Source organism: Chenopodium album, chromosome 11 (assembly GCF_948465745.1).
Source record: "Chenopodium album chromosome 11, dcCheAlbu1.1, whole genome shotgun sequence".
Lineage (NCBI taxonomy): Eukaryota > Viridiplantae > Streptophyta > Magnoliopsida > Caryophyllales > Amaranthaceae > Chenopodium > Chenopodium album.
Window position 1 is genome coordinate 17,651,413 of NC_137844.1, and position 13,370 is coordinate 17,664,782.

Consider the following 13,370-nt stretch of genomic DNA (forward strand, 5'->3'; position numbering starts at 1 on the left):
AATCATCATAAAACCATCACAAAACTCACAATTTATAATTAGATCTAGGATTAAACAAAAGAAAAATAAAAAAAGAATAAATTTTTATTTTTATTGACGACCGCAAGCAGCAGCACCACGGCACGGCTGGGCTGCTGCCGCGGCCTGCCGGTGTCGCTGCGGCAGTTGGCGCTTGCTCCGATGGTTGTGGTGGCGGCCGGTGGTGTGTGGTGGTGGCCATCCATGCAAAAAGGGGAAGGGGAAAAGAAAGAAAAAAAAAGAAAAAGAAATAAAGGAGAAGGGAGAGAAGTTTACCTTGGGCATTCTCCACTCTGGGCAAAGTTTAATTTGTCCATGTGTTGAATATTTATACCCCTTTCTCAAAAAACCCTTCTTACCTAAAATTTCTTTTTTTAATCTTTCCTAATCCCTTTCCTAATAAAACTTAACTAAAATAAAACTTTCCTAAATTAAATCCCAACTGAATAAAATAATTAATTAAATAAAACTTTCCTTTTTAAAAATATTTCCAAACTTATTTAAAAGAAATAATTAAAATGCCATAAATAATTCATTTCAAATTATTTAAATACCTCATAAAATACTTATTTAAAATAAAATACGTATAAAAATACGGGGTATTACAAAAATAATCTGGTTTGGATGTTTTTAAGATTTGGACACGAAATGAATGATTTTGGGTTTAAAGGCAAGAAATAAATTAATTATTTAGGATTAAAACATTTTAAGAAAGGTTAGGGGTATGGCCAAGGCTTAAGGAAACTTCACAAAACTCTTCAACTCTCTAGCGAACTTGTTAATCAAAGACGTGAAAAGGTACTCATCACTGGGTTTGGTTTTTGGGGAGACACAATCATGTGTCTAAATTGAGTAACCCCTATAACACTGATGAAGTAACCCCTGTAACGCTGACCACGTAACCCCTATAAAATAAACGAAGTAACCCCTATGATGGTTGGCCACACCATGTGGCCAACCACATATAAGAATTTGTGATTTATAAAGAGAAAAAAAATTGTAACAAAACTTGAACTACAAATTATTATAAATCTTTATAATGTTTGGTATAACCGTGCATTGTACGGGATTTAAGCTACTAATAAAATAATAGTGATTTTTTTTTTCAATTTAGAAAGTGTTATGAAATGAACGTTGGTATTGCGATTATAACGAAATAGAAGGAGTATCACTTTTGGGTATTTGTTTAAAATTAAAAAGTAACTGGTTGATTACTAATAATTGTGACATGTGTCGCATTGTGATTGGTATTTTTTTCATATTTCCTTCGTAAAAAATTTATTTATATTATTGTTCCACACTTTTGTTTTTAGAAAATTGCAGCTCACTAATGCTGCTCGATGCAATTTAATACCAGTAGATTAATTATGTGATTACAATATGTAGTGAAAACCCTTTATGATCTGATCAAGTGATGCATTGATAATTGATTGTTGTGTTTTACCCTGAAATATTATTTATTGGTGAACATATACCCTAGGATTTGTGTTGTTGATTTCTCCTTAGTTTCATTTGCTTTAGTTTAATAATTCTCCTAAGTTTAATTCCCATAAAAATAATTTGGTTACTTGATAGTTTAGATTACATTAATTATTTAGGAATATAAAGACTTGTTTCCCTGTGGATTCGACCCTACTTCCCTATCTACTTTAGCTAGAGGACTTAGGTAATTCTTTTGATTAGGAGATACGACTTTATCCTATCAGCGACACGACAATTTCTAGGTTTAATTTCTTCGCGACGCTTCAATTCTAGGGTTCCATACCTCACCCCTCGTATTTTCTCTATAAATACGAGGCTGATTTCATTAGTCTCAGGGCACCAAACAATTCTCTCTTCCTTTCTTATGCATCAGCACACATTCCCTCTCTCTCTCTCTCTCACACACATATTCTAAGCCTTAAACCTACTCTCCTAATTACATCATTCCTTTCCTAAGCACTCCAACGAGTCCATACAACACCCAAAATTCAATACTTAAACCAAAGCATGAAAAATAGAACTGATTGAGGGTTTGGACCAAATCATCAACTCTACTTTTATTTAATTTAATTTCAATTTAATTTATATTTTTATTAAAGTTACTAACAATTTATTCATGATGTAGCAATTTAAAGGAGCGTTCGTAACGTGTGTAATTAATTAATTTAATTGCTTACTCTTATTTTAATATTGCTAGTATCATGTTTAGGTTTGTTGTTATATTTTTTATGATTTGACTAACATTATTATGGTTGAATTGTTTCCAATGTTAATTTTAATTAATTTATTGATCATCGTATTGCATGTTTAAAGGGAATATGTAATTGAATATAACGCCTAATAAGATAATTTGGAAAACCGGTTAGGTTCCTTTTTAATCTTGTTGTTAATTGAACTGATCACAATATTTTAGAATCATATGTTGCATTAACATTCAACCAATTTAGCCTAATAATAGTTGGATCAAATTGAATCTTTGTTTGTATGCCTTTTAGATCACAAGAATACTTTTCAAAGTAAGAATCGAGTAGAGGCCAATTACGGGCGAATGTGACTCCATGACTCACTTCGTACCGTCATCCCCGATCCTCCTTTCGTGGTTCCAAACCATATGGAGTTAGTCATCTCATGGATTATGAATGGGGTGTAACCTTCACGGTTCAATCGTTGTTTCCTTTTGTTGTCCCTTATCGTGGTCGCCTTTTATGATCTCTAAACGGTTTACAAGTTCCTTAAAAAACTTGTTGGCTGCGCCCTACTTTGCTTTGTCCCTAATCGTGTCCCTAATTGTATGTCAATTCCCACTTCTTATGAGTTCCAAGCATATTCACAACATGCTTAACGTAGGTGCGCTTCGAATGACGCCTACAGCCCCGATAAGCTTCGATATGTTTCTTATAACCTCAACAATCACAGCAACCTATCAATGAAAGGCCCATTTCTGTTCTCGTGGTCGGCGAAGGAGCCAAAACGAGGGAAACAACCGTAGCAATCGGCATATCTTCATACATTTTTGGCGAAGTGAGATTAAAGTGAAAAAAAATAAATTTGCTGCTATTTTGGTAATTGCTTCCTATAAGGGTTGGGGGCTGCCGTGAATACGGGCTGTGTTGGGAATGGGGGTTGTGTTGTGGTGGCTATAGTGGAGGAGACTCGGAGACGGTGGTAAGGTGGTAGGAGAGAAATTAAATAAAAAATGTTATTAAAAAAAAAATTAACCTGTTTAGTAGGTTATAGGTAAAAAGGCTTATTTTGAGAAAATATGGGGTAAAAATTGGCTCATTCCCAAAATTCTCAAAGTTGGCTCGTTTTGAGCAGGTTAAGCAAAGGATAGATTAGAGCCTTCTAGAGACTTCTAGAAGCTCCTAATTGGTTTAAGATTGAGATTTTTGTTTTGTACTTGGGATTAAGGATTATGGACCCTCACATAATCATTGGATCATAGGTAAGGTGGACTTAGGTCCGGTTTCGACTTGGTTTGGCGATAACTTATTCGTTTTAAGTCGAATTTAGGCTTATAATATATTGTTGGAAAGCTCTTTTCAATATCCATCCAAATATATAATTATTGGACCGAGATCATGGACCAAAATAATCTGCTTTGGACCGAGATCAAAAAGTGAAAGGTACTCATTACTGGGTTCGGTTTTTGGGGAGACACAATCAGGTGTCTACATATGTTTAATTGATGATATATACAATATTAGAGTGGCCACCTGATAAATACATTAATTGTTACTCCGTAATTGCATCAATAATGACCCAATTGCAACCATATTATATTGCTTGTCAATAGCAAACACCGGACGTTTATGAATGAATAACCTAAATATATATAAATACGTAGTCGAGCTGTCAAAAGTTTACCTAATCGAAAAAATCTTAACATAAACCCGATCTTGAACCTAAGAAAATGGTGACCTAAACTCGATATGACCCAAACTAAGATCAACCCAAATTAACTTGAGTTAACATGAGAATTCAAAACTCGAACCCAAACATGACTCGACTGAATTAATGTAGGGTTTTAGGTACACTAAGTGAAATTTCACGAATCATATTCGTTCGCACCTAAACATGATCTACAAGATAACACATAAAGAATCACATAACTCATACCTTTGACGTGTAATTTCCACGTTATGATTGACGTTAAATAGAGAGATGGTAGAGCCCCAAGTGTTACTCCTCTACTTAGTCCATAGGATAGGACTGAACCTCCACTACTGCTAGATAGACGAGCACGAACACTTCGAACCACCTTCTACGGAGAGGGGAGGAGAAAATCGAGCCACGAACAACCACGACCACCACCGTGCACCACAGGCGCCATCGGCATGTGTGGACGTGAGGGAAGAGGAGAGAGTGAGTGCGTGAGGCTTTTAGGGTTTGGTTGCTAGCTTGTCAATTCTCAATTGACTGCTAATTGTGTTGTTTTTCAAACCCTATGCAAGGCCTCTATTTATACATCATATGTATAATTAGAGTCCAATTCAAACCAAGCCCATACTACTCTCTCTTCAATCCCATAAATGAGGCCCAATAATGGGCTTCTTTCTTTTATTCAATCCATCACCCTTTTGTGTAATCTTATAGGATCTATTCTATTGAGCTTTGGACTATTTGACTAGCCCAAAGATCATTGATCACGTCTAACAACAAATAATGACGACCCAAAAGAATGAACTTATTATCTCCATAATATCGATCCATGATATATCTAGTAATTGCAATTGATGAAGACATAAATCCTTCAATTTAACCTGTAGTTTATTGACTTGAACTGAACCCAACTCAAATTAATTCAACTTGTTTTGATCCGTTGAAACTCAAATTCAACACAACCTATTATTGACCTAATTTTATACCGACTTGACCAGAATAACTCAATCTTTACTATTCCAACCCAAATTTAACTCGATCTTAAACTAACCCGTTTGATATTCAGCTCGACTCGTATTCAACCCATTCAATAGGTCACCAGTCATCTGAGACCAAATGAAGCTAAATCCCACTAAAGTTCAAATTATTTAAAAATAACAGATGGACGGGATCAATAAAAGTGGATAGATAACTAATTTTTCCTAATATTAACTATAATACGAAGTAATAGAACAACAATAATATTACAATAATATCAATTTAGATTAGAAATTTTCAGATAAAATTAGAAATGTTCAAATTACGCAAACTGAAAATATTGAAAAACAAGAAAAAACTAGGTTTTTTTTTATCAATTTGAAGAACTAGTTTTTGGATTCAAGAGTAAAAGAGGGGAGAGAAAGAAAGATTGGAGAAGAAGAAGATGAGAGAGAGGGAGAATTTAGGAGAAGAACATGGGATAATAATAATAATAATAATAATAATAATAATAATAATAATAATAATAAATCCCAGCCCATTAATTTTTGCTTTTTTGACAAAACACCATGTAAGTGGGTTCTCTTGAGAATGAGGTTATGTTAAAGAACCAAAAACTAATGGTTTTATATATATACAAGGTTAGAGGCGCACGCAATGCGTGCAAAAAATATAAGATGTTTTAAATAGTTTAAATATTATTCAGAAAAATTCATGTGTAATGAGAAAATATATCGTATAACTCAACAATTCAACATGTTAAAAAAATACTACTCCGTATATACTTATATCCTTCCAAACCTTTTTGATGTTTCTAATTAATATTTATTCCATTTGAAGAAAAATTAATATACCGAAACTTTTAAGATTTTCTCCTTAGTTTTAAAACGTAAACTTTTCTCCCAAAAAAAAACTGTGCGCATTAATAAAGAGCGAAAATTTATAAAATATTACTAAATGATCAGTTGCAATCACTTGATTAATAAATTATATTTACTACTTCGTACCAAAATTACCAACAAAAAAACAATCAAATTCAACTGAAACTTTGGACCATAACCTTTTACTTCCTCTAACCAAAACAAATGACAAATTAAATTACAAAAAATCAACTATACGAAAAAATATATATAAAAACTAACAAAGTATTCAACAAATTATCCAAGTACGTAGAAAAATTCTTAATATTGAGCCGCCTACAAATTTCTATGTAAATAACAAAGTATTGCGGATCGATATAAAATTTATCCGAATTTACTTAATGAAATAATGAAGAACAACTGAAGATACTTACAAAAATTATCCATGTAAAATTAGTGAGTGGAAGATTTAGATTACAATGAAATCCTGAAAAAGTGATGCAACTTAAATCAGTATATTTATATACTTGATTACTTCTATTCAAACAATATATATAAATAATTTTTTGTCAAAAAAATATATATAAATAATTACTTACCATATGAAATATTAGATTATAACCCATGAAAAAACAAAAGATTAGTACGAAGTAATATATAAAATGAAAAGTGAACTGAAATCAGTATATCTAAAAAAAAAAGTATAATTATATAATATAATTATTGTATGAAGCATTAGATTAGAGTCATTATACCCAACGAAAAAAGGAAAGGAAAAAGGAAAGATCTATAAAAGTAAAAGACGAAATAAAAAGAAAAACTAACCTGAGAAAAAGTGATGCAAATGTATTAGTATATATATTCCATTAAAAAAAATAATAAAATAAAATAAAAAATAAAAAATAAAAAATTAGTATATAAATGTATGCAATTGAACCAGTATGCAAAACAACAAAAGAGAAGTTTGTTAGTGCAAGTAAACCGAATAAATAGGCTAATAACCGCCTAAGAGAAGTTATTTTGTTGAATAGTACCGCCTAAAGGAAGTTTTTTTTTTTTTTTTTTTTTTTTTTTTTTTAAGAGTAAGGGCATTTTGAAAAAAGTCAAATTTATCAACCAAAATGCTCTCTCTCTCTATCTATATATATATAATTTGACCCGCATAATTGCAATTTTTGAGGGATTACATTTTTAATCAAGGGATTGAGTTTTTAATTGATCACCTTTGTTTGATTTTTGGATGGAATAGAGAGTATAGGTCCTGAACGGTAAAAAAAAATCATAGATCTCTAAAGGTGAATGATGGGAAGAGTAGACCTCAATCTTATATTAATTCCAAATTGAGCACTTTAAAATTTCTACTTCATACAATTACCTTGCGCTGCTCTTCGAAAGGCCTAATCAAAACAATTTCAACAAGATCTCACTACAATTTTCTTTTAGCATATTTGTGAATATTGGTGGTCAAACTTTAAAGTGTTTAATTTAATCAAAATTACATCCAATAAATAATTTTTTAAAAAAAAAACAGAGGAAGTATGTTGTTGGTTTAAGAAAATATTATTATACTAGATAATACTCAAGCCATGCTCGGTTTTTAATGAGGGGTAATTGAAGTTAAATATAGAAGTTATATGGGAAATGTGATCTAAAAGTCCATCATAATATTAAATAATAGAACAAGTATATAGTTTCTAGACACATTAATAATTTTGCAAAAATCTAAACGAAAAATAAAATAAAATAAAATAGAGTTTAGGAGCGAAAATTCCTTCCAAAAAAAACTTTATTTAGGTACATAGACAAATGGGCTTAACATTTTAGTTGGAAAATTTTTCATAAAGTAGTGTCATGTGTATAGAATTGGGAAAAGATGACATCAGCGGTTGCTACTTTAATACGAAGTACTTCCTCCGTTTCTTTTTAGTTGACACGTTTTTTTAATCACGTTTGTCAGTGCACAAATTAAATCATTAATATTTATAATTAACAATAATAAAAAAATATATAAAGTTAATATTTTAAAAATAGACATTATGACAAATCTAACAAGATTCCACTTAACTATATTTTTTTTTCATATATAAATCACAAAATATGATGAACCAATACACCCTTTGGACACTTTTCAGCCGATCAACCAAACTACCAAACAAACATATACCTTGGAGTCTTGGAATTCCATGTTGGTAACAGAAATTGCGCTAACCAAGGCAATTGCTACAAAGCACAAAATTCAAAATTGGAAATACATCTTTTAATCTATCCACCATTTGCGTCATATTCTAATCATCCAACCTATCCTACGCACAAAATGCCACTGTCACTAACTCACTTCCCATAAAAAATGATACGATAATATCTTTTACTTTTTATTGTGCTTTGTCATTTGTCCTATCCATCCAATATCATTATATAATTCATTTTTCACAAACTATATACTAAACGCAACCATAATACATAAAAAAAAAAATAAGTTTTGAGGGAAAAAAGCATGGATTTGGGAACAACACATCATTATCCGGCAACCAGGCGATCGGAAGCCGATGCGTATGAGGTACCTGAAGGGGTAGATGTAAGAGGAAGGTACGATGACGAGTTTGCGAAAATCCTGTCTAAGGATGCCTTGCAATTTGTTGCTGAGTTGCAAAGGGAGTTTAGGAGCCATATTAAGTATGCTATGGAGTGTAGGAAGGAGGCTAAGGCTAAGTATAATAGCGGGGCGTTACCGGGGTTCGATCCTACGACTAGGATGATCAGAGAAGGTGATTGGGTGTGTGCTGCACCACCTCCTGCGGTTGCTGATCGGAGGGTTGAGATTACGGGTCCAACTGAGAGAAAGATGGTCATTAATGCTCTTAATTCTGGTGCTAAAGTTTTTATGGTATGCATTTTATCCGATCATTGTTTTAACCGATAATTTATATGGTATTACAATGTGTATACAATAGTTATTGTCTTAATTTAATCTTGTCTTTGATTCCTCATTTATTTCGAAAAATTATGGAAGATTTTGCGTTATGTTATACTAAACACCTTTAATTTTCGTAGTGACTACACAATCATATTTGCATGGCTTGGCCCCCTTGTTATTGGACTGTTGTGTCATATGTATGATCAAATCTCTATTTTTTTAATAAGTAATGTTAATTCAAGTTAAAGTACAGGTAATTTACTTGTAGTTTAACTGGGGATGAAATTGATTTATGTCTATTAGAGTGATGATTACTGTAGTTAATCAATTGATTTGGCTAGATCAATCATCAATAATTCTGTTGGCCTATTGTGATTTTAGTCATAAATTTGAGCAGTTATTTTAATTTGGGTAATTGGGTATGAGTCAGATCAATTTGATTTACAATAGTCTGAGACTATAGTTCTGTGTCTATGATTGTGGTGCACACAGAATATTCACTATCATTTTGTTGTCTCAATCCTAGATTCTGCAAACAGCAAAATCACTTTGAAGCTAAATGAATCTTTTGATTCAGATGAGATTCACTCTTAAAGTCCCTCTGATTATGTATAATGTGTAAGACAATACACAAGATATGTAAATATTTATTGTAGATGATTTACTCCCTTATATATTTTGCTTATCTTTGGATAATAGTATCACTTTTAATTATTCTCTGTATACTCTGTAAAAAACCTGAATAAGATGTTCATTATTGATTTTATAATTAATGCAGGCTGATTTTGAAGATGCATTATCACCAAGCTGGGAGAACTTGATGAAAGGACAGGTGAACTTAAGAGATGCTGTGAATGGGACAATTAGTTTCAATGACAAAGCTAGGAATAAGACCTACAAATTAAATGACCAAATTGCTAAGCTCTTTGTCCGCCCACGCGGTTGGCACCTCCCTGAAGCTCATATTCTGATTGACGGCGAGCCTGCTACTGGCTGTCTCGTCGACTTTGGCCTCTACTTCTACCACAACTTTGCTAAGTTCCGCCAGGTACAGGGAGATGGCTTTGGCCCCTTCTTCTATCTCCCAAAGATGGAGCACTCCAGGTAAAAAATTATGTTCAATAGTATGACAAATCATTTTGATACTTTGCTAGTCTATGCAGCAATGCTTGTACAATTTATTTTAATGTGGTTCTCCTAATATTAGTTCACTAGATAGGCTAAGATGCTAGAAAGTGCCCAAGCCATGCTCGATTTGCTAGGTTATAAAACATACTTGCTGAGTTGCTGCTACATTCTGTTGATCTATACTAGTGTAATGTTTTTTAGATGTCTTACTCCTATTGTTAGTCAAATATAAGACTTTTCCTGGCAACATTTTCCTAGTCTATGCTTTTACAATGTTTTCGATTGTTGACTACTTTGTTCAATTACACAGGGAAGCAAAGATCTGGAACAGTGTGTTTGAGAAAGCAGAGAAGATAGTAGGAATAGAGAAAGGAAGTATTAGGGCGACGGTGCTCATAGAGACGCTTCCTGCAGTATTCCAAATGAATGAGATATTGTATGAGCTGAGAGACCACTCTGTAGGGCTCAACTGTGGGAGGTGGGATTACATCTTCAGCTATATCAAGACTTTCCAATCTCACCCTGACCGCCTTGTCCCTGACCGTGTTCAGGTTGGGATGTCCCAACACTTCATGAGAAGTTATTCTGATCTTCTCATCTACACTTGCCACAAGCGCGGTGTCCATGCTATGGGAGGCATGGTATGTACTCTTTTCACCTGTCTGAAATATTACTAGTCTACATTTACTGGAACGGTTATAACCACTCTATACTTCTATCATTGGCACTTCTGTTTTACTATGTTTCGAAATACATAACTTTTGGGCTAAGCAGTTTTACACCAACAAAACTTGAGACTACAAGTTACCCTTAAAATTAAAAGATCACCTTGGTATAACACTATAACAGTAAGTTATTGTAACATTGTCTGATTACAATGAGTGTCCGATTCGCTCCACAACTTATACATTAAATCTGATAACAAATGCATATTTCTAATGAACAGGCGGCCCAGATTCCTATAAGGGACAATCCACAGGCAAACGAGAGGGCTATGGAGCTAGTAAAGCTAGACAAGCTGAGAGAAGTAAAAGCAGGACATGATGGTACTTGGGCTGCACATCCAGGCCTAATCCCACCAATATTAGAAGCCTTCAACCCCAACATGGGCGATGCCCCGAACCAAATCCAGTCTGCACCCAGGCCAGAAGCTTCTGCCATATCAGAGGAGGATCTGTTGAAGCTACCTGAAGGAGTTCGTACCATGGAAGGGCTCCGACTCAACACCCGAGTTGGAATTCAGTACTTAGCAGCCTGGCTTTCCGGATCAGGTGCAGTCCCCCTGTATAACTTGATGGAGGATGCTGCTACTGCAGAGATCAGCAGGGCTCAGAACTGGCAGTGGCTCAAGTACAGGGCCGAGTTAGACGGGGATGGGCTTGGAGTTAAGGTCACTCCGGAACTCTTTGCTCGCGTAGTTGAGGAAGAAATGGAGAGAATTCAGAAAGAGGTTGGAAGTGAGAAGTTTCAGACTGATAATTACAAGGAAGCCTGCACCCTTTTTACCAACCAGTGTACTGCTACAGAGCTGGATGATTTTCTGACTCTTGATGCTTATAACCACATTGTTATCCATCACCCCAAGCCCGGGTCGCCGAAGCTTTGAAGGAGACTTGAAGCAATGGTCTATTATTACTATGTTTACTTGGGATTCTGCACTAGCTCTATGTTGCATCTTAACAATTAAAACCAATGCATATGGCTGCATAATGTTTAAATGCTAGTATTGTAAAAATAAATTCTTTCCCATCTTCGGATTTCATAGAATTTGCCATTACTCTGAATAATAATGCTGTTAGGATCTTGATCTATGCAGAGAGCTCCATATGAGTGTTGCAGCTTGACGATTTCAAAGTAGGTAAACCTTAGCTCTTGGTCTAAATTTCTTAAACAAGATTACACTTCACAACGCATGAAGAAAGTTAATAGCTTTCATAAACGATTAAGAAAATTTTTGAATCTCCTAACCTGATGGAAGAATAGCCAAGTATATTGAATTATGTGAAATTTATAAGTATTAAGTTATGTAATATAACTAGTTTTTGGCGCGAGCAATATCCCGAGTCATTATAATATATATTGAAAATGACCTTTTATGCATAGTAATAAAAATTGAGTGATGAAATATAAATATAGATGAAATTAGTTACATATATTATAGCATTCATATTATTTAAAATATATTTTTTCAATCACTATTGAACATCGATATATATTTTGAAATACATATATAAAAATTAGCTATAGATGAATATGTATGAGCAAAAAAAAAAAAAAAAAAAAAAGGAAATTAGATTATTTTTTGTTATTCAATCTTCAAGTTTATGAATATGGTTAAGTTTTTTTTTTTTTTTAACAAAACACTGTAGTCATAGATCGAGTGGAACTTTATCCGCATCCAACCATTATTTCATCCACTCACCCATATCCCTTCATTACCTACTTAACACATCACCCACATACATTCATCCATTACCTACGAATAATGAGCATTTGGAGTTGCGACGGAATTAGCTCCTAGGCAAGTGAGCTGTAGGATCTATAGCTCACGGAGATCAGTAGGTGGGATTAGCTCAAGAGAGCTCTTGCTCGCAGCGAGCGAGAGCTTGGTCATGCGCAACTCAGAAAGTCACGCTTGATAAGCGCGTGCAAGCCTGAAGGTTGCGCATGGAATTTGAGGGAGTCAACGTATGAAAATTCGTTTTTCGCCTATTTTCGGGATAGCTATATAGAGCATGATTCTAGTTAGGGTTTATTCATAGCTTAATTTGGTGATAATTAACATTATCAATTTCTAATCTGGAATTCCTCGAGATCAATAAAGATTTTCTCTCGCTTGCCTGTGGACGTACCCAACACATTGTTGGTGAACCATGTAAATCTGTGTGTTATTTATTTGTTTTGCATTCGTTAATTATTCTTTCTCACATCCGTTATAACAGTATGAAAGAAAATTCACAGCAATTGTAAGATTTATATATTTATACAAACAAAATGTTATCTTATTAAAAAAAAATAACAAACAATTGTTTGAAAAAACATGTTACAACAAAAAGTGTGTTTTTAATGCAAATTTTGCATTATTTAATTCAACATTTAGATAAAAATTAGTATGTTGCTCAGACAATGCCTCGTTTTACTACATTAAATATGATATCCTAATGATACTGTTATATAAAAGAGTTTAACCTATGTTTTTAGTTGTTTGATGATTATCTCAAATGCTTTTACTTTGTATCCTTTTTATTTACATTTTTTAAAATATTTTTTAGTTGTTTAGTAATTATTGACTATTGAGCATAAAACATGGTATTTTATGACATATGAAAAAGTAAACATAATTTTTTTGAATTAATCTAAAGTTAACATTTTCTTGCAATAAGCCAATCACTACCTATATTGGAAATTATCAATCAATATAAAATCAAAATTAAAGAATTTGTATAAATTAACACACATTTAATCCAAGTTGAATATATTTCAATGGAATAAGAAATCACAATTATTAAGTAGCTAAGATGGTAAAAAGTTCTTATTTAATTCTTTTTTATTCTAAGAAATCACAACATTTTTAAAATTATCGACATTAGTTGGTAGTACATGATCAT

The 13,370-nt window shown here is 33.2% G+C and overlaps 1 protein-coding gene across 1 annotated transcript; it reads left to right on the plus strand.

Annotated features, from left to right (window-relative positions):
• The first annotated feature begins 8,202 nt into the window (after nt 1-8,202).
• LOC145567462 (malate synthase, glyoxysomal-like) lies at nt 8,203-11,528 on the plus strand. Its single transcript, XM_081626749.1, has 4 exons — nt 8,203-8,604; nt 9,413-9,738; nt 10,073-10,403; nt 10,709-11,528. Exons 1-4 carry the CDS (start codon nt 8,215-8,217, stop codon nt 11,366-11,368), a joined length of 1,707 nt encoding a protein of 568 aa, XP_081482875.1. The 5' UTR covers nt 8,203-8,214; the 3' UTR covers nt 11,369-11,528.
• Nucleotides 11,529-13,370: the final 1,842 nt, after the last annotated feature.